Here is a 25406-nt window from a genome sequence, read left to right as displayed (position 1 = left end):
TCCTTTAAGGGACACCTCCAAATAAGGGACACCTCTATTTAAGGGACATTTTTTCTGGTCCCAGTCCCTTTGAATGGAGACCTGCATGTATTTGACTCTGAATAAGGGACACTCTATTTAAGGGACAGTTACAGCAAAAACTTTAAAAAATGAATGTGAACGCCTACTAAGTATTGAATTCACTGGAATTTAAGAATCTAAAATTCAACTGGTGAGAGTTTAACATTAATGTGTACTGATATGATGCATTTTTTCAAGAATTTCATAATGCATGCATAATTCTTGCTGAAATTAACGCATGTTTTTCCCTCTCCTGAATTCATTCATGTTGGCTGACGGCCGATGGATTTTCGACCGCGCACGGATAACTTTGTGTAGAAAATTTTGAAATGTAAACATTGATTGAAATTTTTATTGTATTGAATTTTAAATTATATGAAACTTAACGTTTACGCAAGGAATGACTTCAAAATAATTAATGTGAGTTATAAAACTATACCATTGCCAAATGTTTTATTAAATTTTAATTGTTAAAAGAATCAATTTTGAAATTTGAATAATTTTGAATTTCATTTCAGTATACATCAATGATTTTTAGCCTTTTATCTTAATGGTTTATGTTCATTACGAAACTATACTGATTTAATACATTGAATATATAAACTCGAATACCTCCGAAGAAGGGACACCTCTATTTAAGGGACAAAATTTCCGGTACCCTCGGTGTCCCTTATCGAGAGGTTCTACTGTATAAAAAAGGGGGGGGGGGGGCAGTTTTTTCACTACTTTCATAAAAATAAATAGAACTCTGCGCACTATGAAAAGCAATTATTCAATACATATTTAAGTGTGGAAAATTTAAGTTAAAATGGGTTTTTTATTTTTTTTTTAAAATGAATAAATAAGTTAATAACTGAGAAGTTGCAGGACACTGCATTTTAGATTATAGCAATGTTTTAGTTTATAGCAAAGCTTCCAAAGCAAATGCAATTCCTCAGGTAATAATTCACATTTTTTTATGAAAATCATTTTAAAAGAAACATGATTTATTGTACATTTTATGTAATCTTCATTTGATGTTCATTGAGGTAATCATCAAATTCTGTTTTTGGAATCTTAGGCAAGTAATAGTCTCGTCTATTTCCATCTTGCGAATGACCAAATAATGGCGTCTGCGCGAAAAAGGCGTGATTCTAATTAGATTTTTGAATTTGTTACATAAAAGTAGAAATAAATTCAAAATCTTTAGAAAACTACAATTTAGATGAAATAGTCAGTTTTTAGCACTTTAGCCTCTAAAGCAATGAAGGTAAGATATTATTCTAAGATAAAATTTAGCACTTTATAAGACAATAATTAAAAATTATCCGAAAAAATGGCACATTTTGCATAATTTTCAACCGTTTGCATTGCAATAAACATCCAATTCCGTTTATGAAAACGTAGGCACTTAAAGTATCTTGCGTACCAACATCTTGGGGAATGACCAAACATGGCGACTACGCCGAAAATTAAGATAAAAATTTTTGAATTTGTTGCGAAAAAATAATTCAAAAATAAAAATCCTCATGATGTTACATTTTAGTTGAAAAGCTTTTAGCACTTTTGCGTCCAAAGCAATGAAGATAAGGTGAAATTTTAAATATAAAACTTCTCAAGAAAATTACTTTGAAAAATAAAAGAAAACGATTTGCTGCACATTTTAAGTTATTTTCATCAGTTTTCAGTTAAATAAAACATCCAATTTTGCTTTGTTTTTGAAAACTTAGGCACTTAAGCATCTTATCTACTTAGATCTTGTGAATGACCAAATATGGCGACTATGTTTCTAGCTGAAATGCTGAAAGCATCCATCGTTTTTCCGGCCAAAAAACGATCTCTAGACGATCTTTGCAAAGTTGAATTTTTTTTAAAGTCTTTTATTTATTTATTTTTCTTTCTTTTTGTTCTTTTATAAAATTGTCTGCAGGTCGCTGAAAAATCTGCGACGCGCGTCTCGCAGTTTCTGCTACCGGGGTCACAAGTGACTTTTACGGACCCCCAACGTATTGTTTACCCCTACGTCTTTACATTATATGCACCCATCATTTCAAAAATCTCGGGCCCACTGGTACCAGCGCGAATTGTAGTCCCGAAAACTCTGCCTAATGTGAACCGAAAAGTGGCAGAGTGTCAAAAATGACGGGTTATGGAGAATGCGCTCGTTTTTCGCAGTCCCCCCCCCCCCTTGCCAGAGAGTTGCAGGGTTATCTAGTTCAGAGTTTTAGACGCTACATTATATGCGAAATTCTTGAGCATTCTAGTTTCACTTAGTGTTAAAAAGTAATCTTCGTACATTAGGAATTCGGTAAGAACCAATTTTAAGTGCAACCAGGTGTTCAGTAAAATGAGATTTAGTTAAATTTGGTCTATGAAAATGTTTAGTGCTCTGTGCTAATTTGATGAAATACGTAATGTATTTTTATTCAAAATTTCTCTTCGATGCTCCCGATGTAGTACTAATTCCACTTTATATAAATTTTTAGAGGACTTCTCAGAAGAAACGGGGTGGCTTCCCTCGTTTCAAAAGGAAATCTACTGGGATTATTATTAGGATTCATCAGAATTATGTTGTAAATCCAAATTCCGCTATCGCTGTTTTCTTAATGAATGCAAAAAATTTATGTGTTTACTATGAGGCTTGATAGTTTTTAAGTATTTTACACTTAGAATGCGATGTTGATCCAACAGTAAATGAATATATCGGACTATAATAAGACGTCATACAATCACTCGCTTATAACGAGCGCTGTTTTAACGAGAACCCGGAATTAGCGAGGAAATCAGAAAGATTTTGTTGTACAATGTTAAGTCTATGGGAGCATAACTCGCTTTTAAGGAGCGAACTCCGCTTAAAGTGAGCAATATTTTTGTGCCTCATAAAAATTTCTATTGATATGACTTCCAGTTCAGCTTATCCTTTCTCAAAAAAATTACTTTGATACTCTGAAGTCAACCAAAAGTTAGTGATGAGTCATAAATCCAGAGAAAAAATCACAACTGTCCTTTTTTTAATTTGTGGAGTAGAGAAGCATTAAAAAATTAAATATTTGATGACAATATGTTCTCACTTCCGAGGTATGCTTCCCCAAGGACATTGTAAATCAAATTCAAGCAAATGCAGGTGAAAAACGTAATGAAAACTCTGGCGATAACGACAGAGTGAAGAATTTGATGCTAGGCCACCTTCATCATGGTCAATGTCTTCTGACTTGCTGAAAAACTTTAAACCTTTTTTCGATTTTTTTTTCTGGTGCATAAGAAAGATAAGATCAGACAATAAGGCAGTTCAAAGCAAATTAACCAGAAATAGTTTTTTTTAAATAAAAAAAAAAGCAAGTGTGTATGAGGTTTTGTGATTTTTTTGCAAACTCGTTTTTTACGAGCACTCCGTAATAACGAGCAAATATCGCTGTCCTTTCGCTCTCGTTATTAGCGAGTTCGACTGTAATTACATTGCTTTAGGTTATTTATTTTTAATTTTCTTTTCAGCTATGAATTAGTCATTTTTCCACATGAGTCTGAATCGTAGAAAAGTGTAGACATTATAAAGATAAATTAGAAGTTTTATGTGCTTTGCATTTATTTTCGTTTACAACGCGAAATTATTTAGGTCGTGATTGTAGAATGCATGAAAAATCAAGTTAGATTTTTTCGAAAAGCCTCAGTCGAATAAACGTGTTACGTGCACTTGATTGAAAATGTGATAGAAAATAACATACCCAGTCACGTCTTCCATCAACTTAATGGGTTCATTTTATTTGCTTGATCCATAAATGCAGATTGTGTTATGTTATTTCGTGTTTCTTGGTTAAAGATGCCTGGAAATACGACATTTGACTGGGCATTTTAGTTTTTTTTTTAAAGCAAGCTCGTTGCATCAAGATAGCAATTTCTAGTTTAAACTGTCTTCCAACTTTGTCAAAGTTAGTGAACATAGTTAAAACTGAAAATTGCTCAATCAAGATTACTTTCTGAAAGAATTTTTAATAAAGCTTACGAAGTAGATAATGTTGATTCGTTGCAATACACCTTGCAGCTGTGATGCGTTTTGTTTTTGCCAGAATTTTCATTAGTTTGATCAATGTGATCATGAATCATAAGATTTTTTGTATTTATGAGATGAAGCATAATCTCTGTTCTGTCTTTGCGAAATGTTTTGTAAACTGTTCGGTCAATAAATTCTTTACCAATTATATGAAGGGAAACATTTCACGTAAATATTATGTTAAGATCAATGCAGCCGACAAAACAAGAAAAATTACTTTGATTTGCGTATCTTGCATTTCGCTGATGGAGTACTTTGATTTTTTTTTTACAGTTGAACCGAATGCAGATGTTTTGTAAGATATTAATTCGTGTGATTGGGGAACGATTAGAACTCATTTACTAACTTGTACGGAAATTTTCTTGGAATAGATTTTGACAAGAGTTGAGTCAGTATTTTCATATCAATTGATAAAATATTGCCGCATAAAATAAACTTTTCTGTTACTGCCTAAGTCCTGGCGTGACCATTTGTAACGCTGCTTATTTTTAAACTTTGCGTATTTTCTTTTCGATTATGTTTTTAGTCGCAACTTCTTCCTGGGTTTATCGTAAACGTCGTTTTTGTAAAATTTAAAAATGTTTTCTTTTTGAAGTAAATATATAAAAGAAACTTAACCAAGTATCTTCGAAGTTTTTTTTTTTGCCAGCTATACAAATGTACGCCCTGCTGTTAAGAGGTCAATCCAGGATTTAGTTGCTGCTGCGATATTTTTAATGAGAAGGGGGAAGGTTGGAAGCAGTGTTGTGTGGTTTTATTTTGTACTCATGTCGTTACCCCAAAGTTTTCGTACAATGTTTTGTTGTAGGCAGAATTAATTGGCTTTCCGTTTTTCAAGCTATGTCAAGGGAAAAAAAGAAACATATTAATACTTTAGTAATCTATTTTGCGAACTGAGCAGAAAAACTTATTGCTTGAACTCGTTTTCGTAGATGGTTCCTCGTTTTTAATAATTTTCAGACATTTTTGACTGGAGATTTCTTGGTGGGAAGCTAGCAATCCTCCTTGCATTTCATTAAACAGTAGCATGTTCTGTTTTGTTTATTTCCACCTTTTATGCCTAATTGGTTGGACACTTTTCAGAAATGATTATGGAAAGATGGATGCCCTTGGGGCTGTTCTCGGAATTTTTTTTTAACTTACATTTATTGATTATTTTCTTCTTGATCCGAATGACTAGTTAACCGTAAAATGAAAAAAGGTTTGGAAATCTATTAGCTTTGATGGACATCGTGCTAAGTTTCGTTACAATAGCGTAAGATCCTCGGAAGCATTGCCGATAAAAAATTTGTATGAATCACTAGTTCTTCCTTGGAATTGAGTAATCCGATTAGAAACTGTTAATATCTGTGGTTTTCTGCGTCGCTGGTTTGGGGAATTCATTTTCGGATAGTTCTTTTGTTATGAAGTGTATGTGCATGACAGCATTTGGAGCAACTAGAAACTGGCTTTTTTAAGTTACATAGTTGTGATGAACTAAGTTAATTGTATTAATCCGCTAAGATATATTTTCCTCTGCTCAGCTTAAAGTGAACTAATATAATTTAAGATTCTTACTTGTGATTTAAATTTAACAATTTAAATGCTTTTTGTTATGAACTGTCAACTTTAAACTATAACAAATTTTGACATGAAAAAAGAAAAAAAAAAGGAAATACAAGTTTCAGTAGGTCTTTTGATGCATGCTGTTATACCAGGCTGAATAAAAGTTAACGGCAATTAATTAGTTGACGAGCTGGGGAATGAAGCAGGTAATAAAGGCAATTCCGTAGTTGACGAAGTGTTGAAATAGTTACCATTAAAACAATTTGTATGTTTGAAGTTTCATAGTATCCTGCTTAAATATTTACATAGTTAAATGTAGACGTAGTATTTTAAAATGACGGAGAAATTTAAAAGTTTGCTTGGCGGAGGTATTCTGGGATAGTCACAATTCTTCCTAATGTGTTTTTCTGATTTTATCATCAGACCCTTGTAAAGGTTCATTTAGTTTGCTCATCTGATTATACAAATGACTGTCTAAATTAAATACGTATCACATTGTTTTTACGGGTCATTTTTTTTTTTTTTTTAAACTTGGGACTCCCGATTAAGTAAATTTGGTGTGGAAGTATAGAAAAGTTATTTTAGTTTCAAATTTATATCTATGGGAGCACTTGCATGTTTATTTTGTTTAATTCGATGTAACTGTCTTTCGCTGATTAGTAAAAGTAGTTTCGGATTATGCAGACCCATAACAGGTTTATTTATACATACTCATCTTATTTGAGAGATGCCTATTTCCGGTATCTTCTATTTTAAAGACACCTCTCTGAAAACTGAGCTACAGGACATAATGTGCGATTGCTAATTCGCCTGTAAGTGCGAATTTTTTTAAAAAGTTTGAGTATTTTTTAGTGTTTATGCTACATCAAAGTTCCAGACGCTTGTTCAACTTTAGTTAAAACTGCTAATGATAAAATCGCACTGTTGAAAGTTATACTGCTGGAGCTAGAATTGAAAAGTAGTAGTAAGCATTTGAACAGAAGTTTTGAAAAATATTAATAATTATTTTGTCTAGCTCGTACAATTGTCTTGATGACAAACGGAAGTCCCTCTTCGATACTTATCTGAACAATTTCATTTGATTCTAGCATTTTATTTCACCAGTCGCTTACTTCAAAATATGAGGGACTTCTCTCTAAATTTCCCACAACAGTATTTGACTGTAAGTGAAGTAGCTACTGTTTTCTGTTGAGTGATGCAAAAAATTTTGAATGAGTTTTTCAAATATTGCTTTTTAATTTGTTTCATTGTTCAAATTAGCTGTTTATAAAATTCACGTTCAAATCGGGGCCTAATTTGTATAAGCGCTCACAGGAGCTGCTCCCCTGCTCTTATTTGCATAGAATTAAGCCCTGATTCAAATAGGCATGTTTCGGCAATCTTGAATACCGTTCGCCTTTGGTAGCATCTTCTGTCGTATTAGGGCCATTTCACAGTATTTCGGACAAATGTCGAGTCCGTAACATGACTTTTGATGCCACAACATTTTAAATTTACTGTTTGATCTGCAAATTATTTTCATTTGAATTTGTGTATTGGAAGGCCAAACTCAAAATAAAATGTACTAATTAAGGAGCAAATTTCAAAGTTATGGCTAAAGAAGTCATGTTACGGACTCAAGATAATACCGTGAAATGACCCATTGCACAGTTGACAAAGTGTAGTAAGGTGATGTTTTTAACTGAAGAAAAGACTTGAATGCTGAAGTTAGTTTTTTCATACCGTGACACAAAACGCAAAGCAACGAATTTTTAAAATTCACTTTAATTTCAATTTGTCCTTTAGTGTATTCATTAACAAAAACGTGAGCCAAAGTTAAGCACGAGGAACAATTACTTAAAAGCGTATTATTTGCTACATGAAAGTCAATATAATAGCATGAAAGCCGAACTTTAAGAATTCGATACTTGGAAGCGTTTTTCATGTCAATCTTCATTGTCACTTGCATTCAAAATGGCTGTTTTGAATGTCGTTTTCAGTATTGTTCCTCAGATTCCTTCCTCCCACAACCACGCGACATGAGGCTGAGATTTCTTATCACCAGCTTGACCGCTTTCTTGAAAAGTTTGTTTTTAGCTTGGCTTTTATCTTGTCTGTACCCAGCGGAAACCTGCTTTTAACTGTGTCGGACATGAATGAGGAGTTCTTGCGTCATTGACCGCATCCCAGGGCTTCGTTTTTGCCGCCATTACTGAGGTGTAATATTAAAATGCATTGCATTAGTGTAGGCGAAGGTCTGGAGGATCAATTGTTTTTTTTTCCTTTTACGCTGGAATGAGGCTGGGATATTGCTTTTTCTCCTCTTGACCTTTGATTGGCGCTTGATTCGTTTGATGCTATCCTTTTGTCTTGCGTCTCGAAAGGCATAACTCCAGTTTTTGAATTTCATTGAGCAAACTATTACCGATTAACTAATGGCGGATCACTGTATAAAAGTGCTTACTTTCGCGAGGCTTTAATTTTCGCAAGACCGTTGTATTCGCGAAAATTTAAGCCTCCTGGTATATGTATTTGTTTTTGCCTTAAATAATAATAAAAAAATAAATTTTTCCCTTGTGCAAAATTGAATGATTTAGTGCATAGCTTCTATAATAAAAAAAAGTAAATTCTTGAATACAAAACAATACAACTACGAAATATAACGCTTTTTAAAATATGTTACGCAAGTGAAGTTCTTTTTAGATGCTTTCAGGATCTTTGAACTTTCGTTTCAATTCACATGAAGTCTGCGAAATTTTCAGCTCTCGAAAGAACCGATATTTTAATTTTCGCAAAAATTAGTGCTTTTACAGAAATTTCTATGATATAAATTGGGGTTTGGCTTTTGTAAAATTACAAAAATTACAGTGGGATCCCGTTTTAAGGAAAATGAAAACAAGTCAGTTCGCAGTAGCGAATTTTGTTTAATTACACTGATCTATTAATTGTTAAGTGTTTAGTCGATCTAAGAAATATTTGTTGTAGCCAAGTTTTTGCTTTTTAGGAAAATAGTTATAGCAGAGGGAACTAACACGGGATAACACTGTATTTTAGTTTCGCAATTTCTTATAATCGCAGCTAAATGAGTCTCATTTTAAAGTTTTATTAGAAGCACATTAGTTTCTATAGCTCAGTGTTTCCCGACGTTTGGCTCTCGCCCCATCGTCTTTTTCAGAGGGCAATCCAAGAATGAGTAATTAATTGTTTTGACTTTCAGTGATTTCCTTTTTTACGTTGCCAACTTTTTCCTTCCTTTTTATTCTTACATGCTGTTTGAAAGTTTTCTGAAAACAAATTTAGTGGTCTTTAGGTTTATGAACCATGAAAATGCATTTATGTTTTAAGCAATATGAAGGATATTTTCCGTTGGGGAAGGGGAGGGGGGAGGCAAAAGAAAAGTGGGGAATCGCTGCTGTAGCTCCTTCAAAACTCTTTTTGTTGGCTTTTCCAATATAAATGGACTGTACTAGTTTCAACGCTTCTTTGAAAAATTGTCTTAAAATTATTTCCTAAAATTCTTTTGGAACAGTTGCTGACTTAAATTTGCCTTTATTTGTAAAGTTAATGAATCTAATTTAGCATACACACAGAAAAAAAAAAAAAAAAAAAAAATCAGCTGTTAAAATTTGAGATTATGAGCACCGTACTTCTCTAACAAAATTGAAAAAAGATATTCTGATTTACAATCTATACAGTTCACAATGATAATAGTTGTAATTATCTCAGAGTTATAAATATATTTTGAGAAAATATTTTAAAAATACTTTATAATTTCATTCAAAACTTCATTCCTAGTCATTCAGACCTAGCTGTTTTAGTTCAACATATCAATCCAAACTTTTAAACACAAATCTCTTGCCGGTCATGAAATCACCGAAACCCGGGCTGTTTTTACAACCCCGGACATTACCCAGGATAGGATGGCACTAAAAACCCAGTCGTGTTCGGGCTCGTCCCGGATGAATGGTAAGCCTATCTATTCGTTTGTCTGAACGAAAAGATGCGCTTTAGATGGTATACCTTTTTCGATTATTTCATTAGTGCGGACTTATAGATTGCGCTCTGCTTAAGACTAGCCTGGCGTAGTCTATGAAGTGAAACTTTTTTCTTTTCACGTCAAAAGCTAGATCAAATATTATGGACACTGTTGCTAAAAGTTTAATTTGGTTATCTAATCGAAACTTTTGACTATATCGTTTTGTCGAAGATAAGAAAAAGTTAGCTCTATCAGTAGGAAGACTTGAAGATATTGAAATGACCTTTATACCAATTATATTTGCTCGCTATCTGTCTCTATGATCGATAAAATTCTTTTACGGAATCTTGTGAATTCACATGAATGGATGACACCAGAGACACAGCTAAAAAACCAATGGGGTTTGGCACATTGAAAAGCAATAATTAATAGAGAATTTTGTGTACGCACACAAAGTTCTCTATTAAGGGGAAATAGAAGTATTTTTGTTACCAAAATTCTCCTTATGCGTATCCACTGAGAGGTGGTGTACGGTGGAGAAAAGTAACCAAAATTCTAATTTAAGATCCGCTCTTTGGAAAAGAGTGACTAAAAATATGTTAAACTTATGCATCTGTTTTATTACCAGCTTTTGTTAGCCGTAAAAATATTTTTGAAATGAGAAGTAGAAAAAAAAAAAAAAAAAAAATCTATACAACTTGTTGGGATTTTCTTTCGCATCTAGCATTTCCATCTTCATTTTTGCTTCATTTTAAGCAAAATGAATAGTCGGTTTCATTTTGCTTAATTTATTTGATATATTCTATCTTTAAGTCATCATTGCCATAAAAAAACTTTATGTTGATTTTCAGTTGCCGTATCTCCGCAGATTTTTTAAGTGTTTTTAGGACTACCGAAGATTTTTGGAACAAATGTCTAATAACACGGAACGTCGGAAGCTCAAAACTTTGTGTATTGAAAAAGAAAAAAAAAAAAAAAAAAATGGTTTCGTGGAACTCTCAAAAAAGTGTAGTCAATGTTAATTATTATTTTTACTATATTGTTTTCGTTATTTGTTATTTGTTCCCTGGCTTAAATAAGTGTAGCCAATGTTTTTACAGTATTTGTTATTTTTCGCTATTTGAGTTTGGTTTTCATTTTGTTATTGGTTCTGTGGAACTCCCAAATAAGTGTAATGATTTTATAATTTTTGTTATAATATTTTGTTATTTGCATTTGGTTTTCGCTGTTTGCTATTAGTTCCGCGGAACTCCTCCAAAAAAATGTGGTAATTTTTTTTTTGTTTTAAAATTTTCCTTATTTGAGGTATTTCATCTGAAATATTTTTTAAAAATTGGATTTTGCGAGTTGAGGAATGTTTTTGCTTTTTCTAATCATGCTTTATTTGGGTCAGGACCTCCTTCCTCCCCCTTTGGGAATTTTCCCTTGAGGACGTTTTAGAAACTCCGGTAACAAATGTACATTTTCATGTTTTGACAAACGTTCGGCCACAATCAACACGCGCATTGCTATTGACTCTTGTGTCATCGGGAAAACGCTTGTTTTTATAGCTGTAAATAATTAAGACTTAATTGAAACGAAAAGATACTCAAATTAACTCCTACAATTTTCCTTCGAAGAAGTCCTCGAAGAAATGGAATTCTTTGAAGCGTAACTCGAGCATGCGCAGCAAATGACATTGTACCTAAAAGGTTAAGATTTCATCTTTTAATAGTACCCTGTGGTTAATGGGGCATGCTGTGTTTGTTTGTGAAATCTGAAACATCGATTACGCCTAAATGATGTTTGGGTTTCATTTATGTTCTCCGGCAAATTTTTATGGACTTGTAATTGAAGGTTCCATTGCATAAATAGCTTTTTTGCATTCATTGTTGCAAGTTGATAGTTCGCACTTTTCAAAGCGTGACTACAGTAATGTTTGCGCTTGGCTGTCGTGTGTATACACATCTTGTTCAAATTGAATTTTATCTCTGCTTTGCAACATGAAAAGCCCTTCTGAGGTGGGACCGGATTTAGATTTAATTAGACCCTAAGCTCTTTTTGGTTATAGGGCCCTTTGTAAATACGGATAGCCTATGTCAGTGACAATCATAATTTTCTCACACTTAAATGGTTAAACTGAACTATATTTAAGAAGTATATTGATAATGAAATAAATATTGAATTTTATCAACGTTAAGAAACAAACTTGCTCTTGTGTACTCGAAATATATTTTGTATCTTTCAATTAGGCTAACGTGTCTTAGCAGAGTGTACACAGTGTATTAAGTGTAGTAGCGTATCTGTAGTAAGCTTTTATTGTACAAGCTTGCGTTTTGGTTTCCGCTGAAGAAAAAGGCGCGAAAAAAGCGTCTAATTCCCAACGTCCCCATATTGTTAATATTGAATCCTAACCGCGTTTCTTCAAATATTCGAAAACTCATTTCTGCAGATACTGCTGTTAACCTACCCACATCAAAATTACCTCATCAATTTAAAATATGTGGTGAAAATGTATTGTAGCAAATTTTTAGTATGTCCCTTTTAAAAGCTTCATTGCAACATGTTTCCGGTCGTTTATGAAAACTTAAATTATTGAATCGTTAGTTTATATATTCAGTGTGGTAAATTACTTTTTAACGTCAATTTGTGGACTAGAAATTTTTATTGCTTCAGAATGATGAAACTATAAATTTGTGTATGAAGTCCGATTAAACCTTGCGCATAATTCAAATATTTTGCACTTTTCAATTCATAGTGTCTTTTAGTAAGTATATGTATATCTTTGAGACATCATAGGAATTAAAAACCACCAACTAGCAGGTGTTTCCTCAAGTTTAAATGGATTTCTACTTTTTTCAAATGCAATCAGTTGTAATTGGGATACACCCGAACGCTTCCACCTGTCGTTTGTTACGTGCGTGTTCTTGGTAATGTTTGGAAAAAGTTGTTTTTGTTATGTTTCGAGTTTGTTGCCAATGTTGTTTCTCTGTAGTAAATTGTTTACTAAAATTCAACGCATTGTTTCCCGCTCTAAACAAATACCGTTAAGAATTTCAAGAGTTTAATTATATTTAATAGCTGCTGATGGTGTAGTAACATTTAATGTTTTAGCGTGAGATTTTGTTTTGTCTTTTGCTTTTCTGGCATCTTAATATCCTTGTATGTGTATTTTCTTCTGTGTTTTGGAAGTTTCCAACAAATTTAATTAAACCAAATACGCATCTAAATTGCTGGAGAGTTGTGCTCCTTTTTTTTTCTATTAATTCGCGCTTCAAAAGTTTCAGCACATCCACGGTCCTACCTCAACTTTAATACTTTGAACTTTTCTCTCAACTCTAAATAGAAAAATAGTTCAACTTGTACTTTATCAATAATTTACAGTAGAAATGTGGGGACCTACTCTAATCGTTTTTTTATATGTAATTGTAAAAGACCGAAACTTCGTTTGTTTCGACATTTGCCGGTGAACGTCATTCACATTACAAATACATCGAAAGACCGAATATTTCCGGTGAATGTTGGCATTTTCTGCTTTTGGTCTTACTCATGATAATCATAATGTCGTATGCATTGAAAATGATGAATTTTTCTCGCTTGTTTACGTACAAACCCATAAAATAGCTGTCATAATGCTTCTGTTTTGAAAATACTGATTTTTCTCCAAGCATTTATTTAATATTACTTTCGCTACACCTCAATAGTTCTTGGCTGTAATTTATAGCAATTTTTAAGTTTTATGCCATAACGAGGATTAATTTTATTTAGAAATAAAGTTCAAAACAATGAATTAGCTTTATGTATTTCCGGAAAGAATGTCTTAGTTTTAAACATTTGTTAGAACTGTCTTTATTAAAATAAGATACTGCTTAAGTTTATCAGACTATCAACTAAATTAAATTTATAATTTTGAATCGTTTTGCATTAAGCTTAACCTTCTTTTATAAAAGTGAAAAACACTGTGTGATGAAACACTGAACGATCTCTGCTGCACTGTCACGGAAACAGCTGAGAAGTTTTAGGAAAGCTCAAATTGTATAATTGCTGTCTGAGTGAATTGTTTTTCCGTTGTTAAAAGCTCCGCCTTCCAAGTAGTTGCCTCTTTGAGGAAGTCGCCAAGTTTATTAGTTCCTTGTCTTGCGGTTGCGTAGACGCTTGCTAGTTTTTAATTATGAATTATTTAAATTTTATTACGTGATCCCCTGTTTATAAATCAGTTGCACATATACATTGATATCATTAAGTATGATAACGCTAGCAAATCACATCTTGCTCTTGATTTCTCATCTGAATTCAAATAATATCGTTTGCTGCACATTCACGGTGCCGCATAATTTTAATTGCGTGATAGGATCCCGGATATCCCATACTTTGCGGACCCCGAGTTTCGCCCCCGTAGACCCATGCGTAAAGACGTAACTGCACGTTTGCGCACATATTGATTTTATTTTTTAATACTATTACATTTGGAATAAAAAACAAGCATTTTGGACAGTTCGTTCTAGTAATTGTGTTAGTGCTACTGTTCATAATGTTAATCTTTAACTTGAACCTTAGTTAAATTGTTCGTAGGAGAAATCTGAGGACATTTGAAACAACTTCTTTTCAAATGAATGAATTACCCACATTTTGATGCATGAAAATTTCGAATTACTGCAGACACGTGTTTCGGTGTTACAAGAAATGTTTCGGACAAAACATTGATAGAGGGCGCTGAAGTCAACTAGCGCGTAAGAGAGACTATAAACTTGGAGTCATGTGTTCTCTGATGTCTGTGTAAGCACGCTGAGACCGCTTGGTCTTCATATAAATCGAATCATGTAGTCTTAAATCTTCAATTAAACTCGAAAGAAATTAAATTCGTGTAATCATTCTCGAAGTCCATTCGATGTGCCAAATACTTCCTTTCCAGGCCAGTACAGGATGTCTCAAACGGGAATAAATTCAGGTAAGCGCAAATCTTGGTTCAATCTCATATCAATCAGTTGCTTTGATCTGAATAATTCTTTAATTCGAATCTTACATAAATCCCAGTACAGAATGTGGTCCGTCGCAGTCCGGAGAGCTTTCGAGGGTAATTAAGCTAATTAAAAAGTAGAAATAAATCAAAAAATTGCGAAAATCTAATTCATTTCGTTTTGATTTCGTTGTGCGTAGCGGATTCATCTGGTTTTCCCCCCTCATGGCCCCTGGCGCCATGTGTTATGTTTCACAGTCTGACTAGGATTCTTAGCGTTGTTTATGGTTTTTTCATTCATGAGTAGTGAGTGGCGAAACTTAAAATTCTTTCCTTGCGGAATATTTTTTCTTTCATTTGGTGTTGAAAAGTTAGATATTGCAACAGTAAGATTCTGAGCATTAATATGCCGAAATCAAAGAAGCAAAATCAGAGTGAAGCGGTGTCTAAATTCACATTTCTGTCGAAAGAATGTATTAGATACTGTGATAAAGTCGGAACTTTAATTTCGGAAAATGAAAACATTGCATTTCTAACGGGCATAAAAACAAAATTGGATAATTTAGCAGGGGGTTTGGAATCAGCATTCCTTTTAATTGAAGATAATGAGGAGTTTTATGATAAATACATTCAAACGTCAGATCAAGTGCTTGAAGCATTATCTAAAATCGAAATCTTTGTATCACAGAACTCGGGATCCGCTGATCAGAAGGTAAGAAATGATCCGGAAGCAAAAACTCTTAAACTCCCGAAAATGACTTTGATGAATTTTTATGGAGATACAGAGGATTGGATTAGTTTTAGAGAAATATTTAAATCGGCTATTCTTGACAACAGTCAGTTAACAGACTTAGAAAAATTACAATATCTCCAGACAGCTGTTCGTGGAAGTGCAGCCAAATTAATTCGTGGCTTTTCCCTCCAAGGAGAGAACTTAAAAAACTGTTGGGATATTTTATGTCAGAGATTTGAAAACAAACGCATTTTAGCCTTAGCTCAAATAAATAACTTGTTTTCGTCTAAAATAACAAAGGTTGATAATTCGAAAGGTCTACTGGAGTTGTTAGATAGATGCAATGAAGCAGTCAGAAATCTAAAAACATTAGGTTTGGAGTCTAACGCTCTAAGTGACTTAATGATAATTCGATTCATGCTTTCCAAATTGGATGAGTTGGTTAGACAAAGATGGGAATTGACTTTAGATAATCACAGTATACCAAGTCTAGAGAGTTTTAAGTCGTTTATGGAAAAGGAAGCGCGAAGTCTGGAAAACAAAAGGGAAAGTCGAAATGATAGTAGCATTTCAAACCGTAAACCCATGGATAATCGGGAAAATAAAATGGGCAATTCAAATCGATTCCGTAAGCCAGTTGTAAATAGTACAGTTGTAGAGAAAGGAAATATCTGTGTTGTGTGCAAACAAAATCATAAGTTATTCAAATGTCCAAAATTCAATAATATGCCCCTTGAGGATAGGTGGGGTGTCGTGCAAACTCACAAGTTGTGCGAAAATTGTTTGAGGGATAATCACAGTCAATCGGAGTGCAAACTTTCATACACATGTAAATGTTGCGCTTTGCGCCATCATACTTTGTTGCATAGGTATACTGTGGCTCCAGAGCCTGTCCATTCGGTATCAGCAGTGTCTAATAATGCGGGGCAAAACTCAATGTGTGTACTTTTGTCAACAGCATTAGTTAATGTGAAGGGTAGTTCGGGAGAGGTAATTCAGTGTAAATTATTGATTGATAATGCATCGCAAAATTCGTTAATCACTCGAAAATGTGCGGAACGCTTACAATTAAATTTTCAGAACACATCTCATCAGTTGATAGGGATTAATGGCCTTATGGCTGAAACTTCTCTTCATTCGACTACCTTTGAATTCTCCGCACACTTTTCTAAAAAATTTCTGAAAATTAATGCTTTCGTAGTAAATAAAATAACCTCACCTCTTCCGAATTTCCGTTTGAGAAAACATTCTTGGCCTCACCTGGAAGGGATTCAGTTGGCTGATCCCACATTCTATGACACATCAGAGATTGACATTTTGCTAGGGGCTGAGCTAGCCACACGTCTTATCATTGGCCCTCCTCTTCGAGGTCAGCACGGAACACCAGATGCCTTGCCAACAGAAATAGGGTATGTGCTGGCAGGCAAAGTCGGACATTGCCACAGTGATCGGAAATCTGTGTCCCACCTTACTGTGTCATTAAATGAGACTTTACAAAAATTCTGGACCGTGGAGTCTGTGCCCATCCAAGAAATTCAAACTGAAGATGATGAACTCGCGGAAACATTGTTTAAAAAATCCGTTAAAAGAGATGAAAATGGAAGATATATTGTAAAGCTCCCCATAAAAGTAAATTCGAATCTAGGAGAAAGCAAAACCCAAGCGCATCAAAGGTTTCATCTCCTAGAAAAGAAACTCGATAGAAATCCCGCGTTAAAGGAACAATATGTCACATTCATGAAGGAGTATGAAAAACTTAACCATATGAGTGTCGTAAAATCTGAAGATGTCCATAAGGTCCCTCACTATTATTTGCCTCACCATGGTGTGGTTAATGAAAATAGCACCACCACGAAATTACGCGTAGTGTTCGATGCCTCAGCTAGAACCTCTAATCAACATTCTCTAAATGACATTCTTCTTACTGGACCTAAACTTCAGACTCACATATTTTGCAATTTGATAACATTTCGTTCCTATCCCGTTGCTTTTGTGGCTGACATCGCCAAAATGTATCGTCAGATTCGTATTGCTGAGGAAGATCAAGATTATCAAAGAATAGTGTGGAGGAATAATCAAGATGAACCTCTAAAAATATTTCGTCTTAACACAGTGACATACGGTACGTCAGCAGCGCCATTCTTAGCTCTACGTACTCTCCATCAACTATGTGACGATGAAAAGGAAAATTTTCCAATTGCGTCAGAATTATCGCGTACTCATTTTTATGTCGACGACTTATTGTGCGGTGCTGCATCTGTTGGAGAAGCAAGATCCATAATACCCGAAATGATAAAATTCATGGAAAGTGGGGGTTTCCCTCTGCGCAAATGGTCATGCAATTACCCGGAGGTAATAGAGAATCTTCCTGATCACATGAGAGCTTCTACCGATACCCATTCCTTTCAAAATGACGTAAATCAGAAAGTCTTGGGTCTTGAATGGAATGGAACTAAAGACAGTCTTCGGGTTCGGGCAGTCCTTACAGAACATGTAAATTCTAAGCGTCAATTACTCTCCGTTATTGCTAAAACATACGAACCACTTGGTCTTATCGCACCTGCCACCATTAAACTGAAAATAATGTTGCAAGAGATTTGGAAAACTAAAATAGGTTGGGATGATTCTTTACCTCATTATCTGCTCGAAGAATGGCAAACCTTTCAGTCTCAAAGTATCGTCTTACAGGATATCTCTGCACCTAGGTATTTGCAATGCGCTAAAGCCACAACAATTGAGCTACATGGTTTCTCCGATGCTTCCACAAAGGCGTACGCAGCAGTGGTTTACATCCGTGCTATTTCTGAGACTGTGCGCGTATCTTTCGTGGCAGCAAAAACGCGAGTTGCACCAGTCCAGACATTGACTTTACCCCGTCTGGAGTTATGTGGAGCATTATTGCTCGCAGAACTGGTGAACACTATCAAAAAAACACTGTCACTCAGTAATGAGAAAACCTTTTTATGGTGTGACTCAACCATCACTTTAAGTTGGATAGCCAATCCACCCTCAAGCGGAAACCAATTTGTTCGTCATCGAGTTACAAAGATTTTATCCATGTCAAATGTTAAGTCCTGGAATTTCATTCCTTCCCGGGAGAACCCAGCCGACTGTGCAAGCAGGGGACTCTTTCCTAACCAATTGAAAGATCATAAGACTTGGCTTACGGGACCAACCTGGCTCCAAAATGCTTCAAATTGGGCAAGTCCGTCTACAATTCCAGATGTTGTTCGGAACGATTCACATATTGAGGAGGATCTTTTCCTGGCAACCACCGCATATGAAGAGCAGAGCCTTCTTAAAAGATATTCTTCTTATAAGAAAACAATTAGGGTTATTGGGTGGATTTTACGTTATTTCTACAATCTGAAGCACAAGGAAAGACTTTCAGGGACATTGACTGTTCCGGAGCTAGATCGGTCTTTGAAGTGCATTCTTCTACAAATTCAACAGGAGACTTTCAATACGGAGATTAACTGCCTGAGAAAAAAACGGGCTATTCCCACTTCAAGTCGACTTTTGAGATTAAATGTCTTTTTAGATGCCGAGGGACTTCTTCGAGTTGGTGGTCGCCTGTCAAAGCATCCTACTCTGCCGTATGACCATAAGTACCCTATTATTCTTCCAAAGCAACATCACTTCACAAAATTAGTTGTTGAGCACTTTCATGAAGTCAGTTTGCATGGAGGAACTGAAATGGTTTTATCCTTAATTCGTCAACAATTCTGGATAATAGATGGAAGATCAACAGTTAAAAAATTCCTTCGTATGTGTATAAGATGTTTCCGGTATTCTGCTAGACCGCCCACTCAACTAATGGGCGATTTACCCGCATCTAGAATTACACCTTCAAGGGCGTTCGAAAACACTGGAGTTGACTTCGCTGGGCCAATTATAACAAAATGTCAGCATATTCGCAAGGCGAGCGAATTCAAATCATATATATGCCTTTTTGTGTGCTTCACCACCAAAGCCGTTCATTTAGAGTTAGTCTCCAGCTTGTCTGCTCAGGCATTTTTAGCAGCTTTTCGAAGGTTTGTGGCTCGTCGGGGTCTACCAACTCATATGCATTCGGACAACGGGAAGAACTTCGTAGGTGCGGCGTCGTACCTAAAAGAACTCGTAAGAATGGTCAAAGACCCAATTGTGCAAGACTATTGTGCTTCGAGAAACGTGACGTGGCACTTCATTCCACCGTACGCGCCTAACTTCGGGGGACTATGGGAGTCTTCCATCAAGTTAGCAAAGCGTCATCTAGTAAAAATCACTCGAGGAGCGCTTCTAAATTTCGAGGAGCTAAGTACTCTCCTCTGCCAGATAGAGGCATGTCTAAATTCACGCCCACTGACGTCTCTATCTACCAACGTTAACGATTTCCAAGCGCTTACCCCTGGTCATTTTTTGATCGGGTCACCTCTATTGGAAATCCCAGAATCTGACTCCGCTAATAATCATCTTAGTTTTTATTCCAGATGGAGGTTATTACAGCTAAAAGAGCAGTTCTGGAGAAGGTGGTCCAAGGATTATCTGCAGTCACTTCAACCCAGGACCGGTGGACCAGAGCAGGACGTCAACTGCAGCTGGGACAAATGGTCTTGGTAGAAGACAAAGCTTCACCCCAAGGATTCATCCTAGGTCGAATCGCCAGAATATTTCCAGGGAAGGATGACATCACCCGAGTGGTCAGCATCCGAACCGCCACAGGAGAGGTCACCAGAGCTGTAGGACGTATACGACTGCTGCCGATTAGTGACTGTGCCCCCCCGGAAGATGTTTCGGACAAAACATTGATAGAGGGCGCTGAAGTCAACTAGCGCGTAAGAGAGACTATAAACTTGGAGTCATGTGTTCTCTGATGTCTGTGTAAGCACGCTGAGACCGCTTGGTCTTCATATAAATCGAATCATGTAGTCTTAAATCTTCAATTAAACTCGAAAGAAATTAAATTCGTGTAATCATTCTCGAAGTCCATTCGATGTGCCAAATACTTCCTTTCCAGGCCAGTACAGGATGTCTCAAACGAGAATAAATTCAGGTAAGCGCAAATCTTGGTTCAATCTCATATCAATCAGTTGCTTTGATCTGAATAATTCTTTAATTCGAATCTTACATAAATCCCAGTACAAGAAACACCTTTTTTCAATGCAAAGATGTGTGAGCTTTTGGACGAAAAGTCACACTTCTTTGCATTGAAAAAGGTGTTCCTTGTAACACCGAAACACGTGTCTGCATCAGTCAGCAATTTTTGTGCATCAAAACGTTGGTAATTTATTTCATTTTCAAGCACAAAGGTATTTATTCCTCAACTTCTGTTTGGTCTGACTAGGTTTCGTTACTATTTTTATTCCACAACTGGTTTTTAGGTGTAGAGTTATATTAATATAACTTTTGGAACTTGTATAGTCATCTAAACAACGAACAAACCATGATAAAATTAATGGTATAGCCCAATGTGCTTTACACCTCAAAAAAAAGTTTGGGTGGCAAATCTTGGCAACTTTTCATCGTAACAAATCAGAGTTCTTCAGGAAAATCGATTTACTTTTTTCGAAAACTTGTTGCTTTGCGATGCATTGCTACAGGTGGTAAATGTGAAGTTCAACAATGTGATAGATGCTGTTAACCTTCAGTTAGTCCTTTAGTGTTTTATTTAGGGTGTCAACTTCCCCCCCCCCCCCCCGGCAGCATTGAAAATAGACAAATGTTATTGATCTGAAAACATCCAACGGAAACAAAATATTACATGCATTTTCGAGCATCAGGTGAAAACGAAAATATCTTTCAGAGTTTATCATGTTTGCCTAATTTTTTTATTTCCTGATGGACATTTTTCTAAATGGAAGTTAATTGACTCCACTGCTTAATTTGCATTGGAACTCACATGAAATTTGCGTCCGTAATACTGATTTCTTTTTTCTTTTTTTTTTTCTTTTGGTGAATGTTTTCAAATTTGACGGAATTTCAGCTTTCACACGGTGCTGTTTTTGTGTGAAAATTGGTGAACAGACTTTTGAACTTTTTTTTTTGGGGAGGGGGGGGGGGGGTTAAAATTAAGCCCTTTGATTGGCCCCATTAAATAATTTCAACTGTATCTCTCTTGAAATACAGTTGTCCCTTTTCTTTCGTTTTCAAGTTCTCCTCAGATGTCAAGAGACTTTTTGTGATTTCTGACTCAACCCCCTGAATAATTTGCAAATTCCTCATACTCCACAAAAGTTTCTCTAGAAATTACCCTTTTGTGCGAGTTCATTACGTAGGTAGAAGATGCGTAGGTTTTCTCCAGGCGTTCGTTATCGTATTTATTTTCTGAAAGACGAGATAACGTTAACTTCCTGACTTTAATAGCAAGAAATATTTATTTCGTCTCTATAGTGCAATAATATATTTAATTTAGCTTCAATGTGAAAGCTTTATGAAATGAGGAAAAGGGGCAATGGATATGCGTTTAGAATTCTCAACACTTACAAAAAATATATATTTTTTTATTCTTTAGTTATTTTGGAAATTTTGTACTCATCCTACGTTCTAGGCTGGTTTCTTTTTCGTAAATGGGTCAACATATATCAAATAGAACTGAACAATCCGATGGTTTTATAATTGTACTTAATTATGCTGTTTAGCAATACTCATTCACACATTTCAATTTTATGTTCTTTAAAGGAGATATATGTTTAAGAGAAATTTCATACTAAATGCGAATTAAAAACAAATTCTTTGTAGAACATGTAAATTTCGGTGTCATGACAATGCTCCTTTGCTTCATTTCAGCAGCTGTTTTTGTTTTCGGCTGCAATCTAAGGTGAAAAGCTTCTATGCAACAATCGGATGAAAAACGAAACTGAAGTTTAATGTATAAATGTGCGGTTTTTTTTTCTTAAACATGCTGTTTTCATTTTGTATTTGAGCCTTAATTATTTCAAAACATTCAATCATTACGTTTCTTTTTAGTACACAGAAATTAAGTAGTGCATTGGATCATTAGAGCGTGCAATCTTAACTTCGTTAGGGTTGCCACTTGCCAAAATGCTGACACCTCCTTTCATTATGCCCAGTCAGCTTATTCAAGGTGTGATCATTTAGCATACAAAAGAAAAACTCAGTCTTTCCCACGCAATCTTTAAAAGAGTAAGGTTTGATAATTACGAAGTACAGTCGAACTCGCTTATAACGAGCGCAAAGGTTCCGCGATGTTTGCTCGTTATAACGGAGTACGCATAAAAGAAGAGTTCGTAAAAAAATCATAAATTCATTAGTTGCCTTTTCTTTTTAATCTCTCTGCAGTTCCAAAGAAGTTGGTTAATTTACTTAGAATGTCTCTTTCTTGTGTCATTGTTTTTGAAGAATACACAACATACATTACTTTTAAACGCTTCTTTACTCCACAAATTAAAAAAAAAAAAAAAAAAAACCGCTATCGCTTGTTCTCAGGATTTCATTTATCACTAACCTCCGGTTGACTTCGGAATGAAGAAGAAAATTTACGAAAAAAAGGACACGTTGAGTTGGAAATCAATAGAAATGTTAATAAATCGCTAGGTATTGCTCGCTTTAAGCAGGTTTTGCTCGTTAAAAGCGAATTATGCTCTCATTAGACTTAACATTGTACCAACTAAGTAATTCTGATTTCCTAAATTCGGGTTCTCGTTAATTCAGGGTTCGTTATAACAGAATTCGACTGCAATTATTTAGTCTTAAAAAATACTTTTCACAATCGGCCCAAACACACCGTAGATGTCAATGTTTTTTAAAGCTATTTTTCTTGAAAAAAATTATAAGTTTTCAGTTTCACGAGGAAGCTTATGGTAAAATTTACTCGATTTACTAGGTTTGGTCTCAGAAACGCAATTACGAATTGTATACTCAATGTACATCCTTCCAATTTCAATTCTTCTTACTAAGCACTGATTGAGTGAGTATCTTAATTATCTATATTCATTCTTTTTAAGTTTATGACCAATGAAGGTTGCAAATCATTCACTTCATTTAATTTTTAATGCTCCTCGTTTTTTTTTCTTTCATCTTATGACTTTCTCTTTTACCAGCTCGCTGTGATAAAAATTCGTAACGACTTTTAAGCAGGATCTGTCTTTTTTATGGTTAACTAAACTTTTTTTTGTTAACACCGGGAGTGAATGGGTTGGCCTTGTGTCGGCAGCTTACAGCCTTTAGGTTTCGAAACTCGAATGCTATTCGCTGATCACCAGTGTCGCCTTGCTTGCTTTGACATTTAAAGTTGTGTCGCGCATTTTAAGCAATTTTATTCGTTTCCGTGGATGCGGTTCATCGCCAACTGTTGTGCCTTGCTATGAAGTATCTAGAAGAGAATGAGTGAGTTTGATGCTGTCTTTTGTTCTTGTTTTCAGTCATGTTATGGAATTTATGTATGATTTCGTTCTTTTTTGTAAAAGTTTCGACTCTTATGTGAAATACTTTACCATAAATAATTCTGCTTGCAAAATAGTTCAAGGACAATTAAGTTTTTTCGTGTCTTGTACTTGTTGTGATTTTTTTTTTCTTATGAATGTATACTATTTGCCTAAAATAAACTTGTCATTTCAAATAAAAGTTTGTCAAAAAAAAAAAAAAAAAAAAAAAAAAATGCTCCAAAAATGAATTAAAATATTTTATTCAAGTGGCTATTCGTGAAACAACTTTCTCAAAGCTATGTATATTGGTAAATTTTAAACTACTGTTACGTTCATTTGAAACTGATTTATTGAATTGATCGTTTGAGAAACCGCTTATGATCACTTGAAAAGTTTCTTTTTAGATTTTTGCATTGTAAAACATTTGAACACTGACCGACAATTTTTGAGAATGCTTTTTTCGTGAACTGAAGGTGTGTTAAAAGGTTCTGATCAATTTTTGTCTGAGCAATAACTTTGATTCTCTTATGGTTGTGGTATGTCTCATTAGTAATGAAAGGCTTAATGTCTCTCCGGATTAAACGACTGCTAACTGTGCAGGTTTTTGCAATTTTGTTTCTGATGAGGATAAATCTTTAGAGTCGGAATGTAACAACTGGGTTAAGCTGAAATTTTTTCAGAGAAAAATGCTTAAAATTTTATTGAGGACAGCACCGGACAAATATTGGACTCGTGCTTTTGTGCTAAAACTTATTCATACATTACCAATATTATATTTGCTTTGTTTTTAGTCTTGTATTTCCTTGTTTCGGAGTTATCCTAATTAATAGGAATACATAACTCATTAAATTCAATTTTGTATCACCTAATCTTGTTTTTGACAATTGGTTTTGGAAGATATACAGGAAAAGATGCTCGTTCAAAATGCAGTTCACGTTTAATATTACTTTCAATTTATTACTTTCAATTAGAAATAATGGATTAAATGCCTTTAACAGCTATGTAGCCGACCACTTACTTAGCGTATCATCACGTTATAATTATAATCCAAGATTTTTCTGGCAGGGGGGGGGGGGGTTGGGGTAGTTGAGCAAGCCTACTGTGTTTCCAAAATTTGGGAGAAGCCGAAATGGCAATAGCTGTCAATACAAATAAAGTGTCAGTCAGAGGCAAAATGGTTCTTGGTTATAAGTTTCTTGGTTATGCACTTCAATAGGAAATTTCAATATCTTCCTCGCTAGATAGAATTTGATTTTATAATGTCTGGCTTAGCAATAATGTGCCCTAGTTTCTATTTGGAACATATATCTTTTTTAGAATGCCTCTTTTTTTTTTCTGTGTGTGTGTGTGTAAACGCTTATCTTTTTTCAGTTTTAAGTTACTTGTTTATCTAATCTAAATTTTAATCTTGACGATTTCTACGGTAACTTCTTATCCGTTCTGTTCTTCAAACCACTGCAAGAAAACGTCTGAAATTGATTAGTTACTCAGTTTCTTAATTGTTTATATTAAGAACAAATAACTTGTGCACAGTAATGTTACGCTTTCCAAAACCCTTGATCTTTCAATCACGGAACTCCCCCCTCCCCTTTTTTTTTCACTGAACGTTGCGAAAATTAATTTGGCTTACTCTTGTAAAATATAATTAAAAAAAATGTTTCAACTCTGATAGTAAATGATTTCTTGAATAAAATAATTAAATTCTCCTTAATTATAGTTTTAGCGTGGCTTATATTTTGAGTTTGGGGCTCCCAAACTGGGTGCCGCGGCACCCTGGTGTGTCG

At 34.9% G+C, this 25406-nt stretch overlaps 2 protein-coding genes across 7 annotated transcripts in view; both read left to right on the top strand.

Moving 5' to 3' along the window:
- Window positions 1-25406, top strand: part of LOC129219305 (protein hu-li tai shao-like) — a 106497-nt gene that overhangs the window by 15286 nt on the left and 65805 nt on the right. The window lies entirely within an intron of this gene.
- LOC129219065 (uncharacterized) lies at window positions 17021-19858 on the top strand. Its single transcript, XM_054853383.1, has 2 exons — window positions 17021-17961; window positions 19729-19858. The coding sequence occupies exons 1-2, from the start codon at window positions 17021-17023 to the stop codon at window positions 19856-19858; spliced, it is 1071 nt and encodes a 356-aa protein (XP_054709358.1).

This window comes from Uloborus diversus, chromosome 3, assembly GCF_026930045.1.
Source record: "Uloborus diversus isolate 005 chromosome 3, Udiv.v.3.1, whole genome shotgun sequence".
Taxonomy (NCBI): domain Eukaryota; kingdom Metazoa; phylum Arthropoda; class Arachnida; order Araneae; family Uloboridae; genus Uloborus; species Uloborus diversus.
The sequence above is the reverse complement of the archived record's forward strand: the minus strand, read 5'-3'. Positions and strand labels throughout refer to the sequence as shown.

Coding starts and splice junctions, on each gene's coding strand:
- LOC129219065 (XM_054853383.1), top strand. CDS start 17,021: ATGAGTGTCGTAAAATCTGAAGATGTCCATAAGGTCCCTCACTATTAT. Junction 17,962..19,728: donor CAGGATATCTCTGCACCTAG/GTATTTGCAATG, acceptor TTTTTATTCCAG/ATGGAGGTTATTACAGCTAA.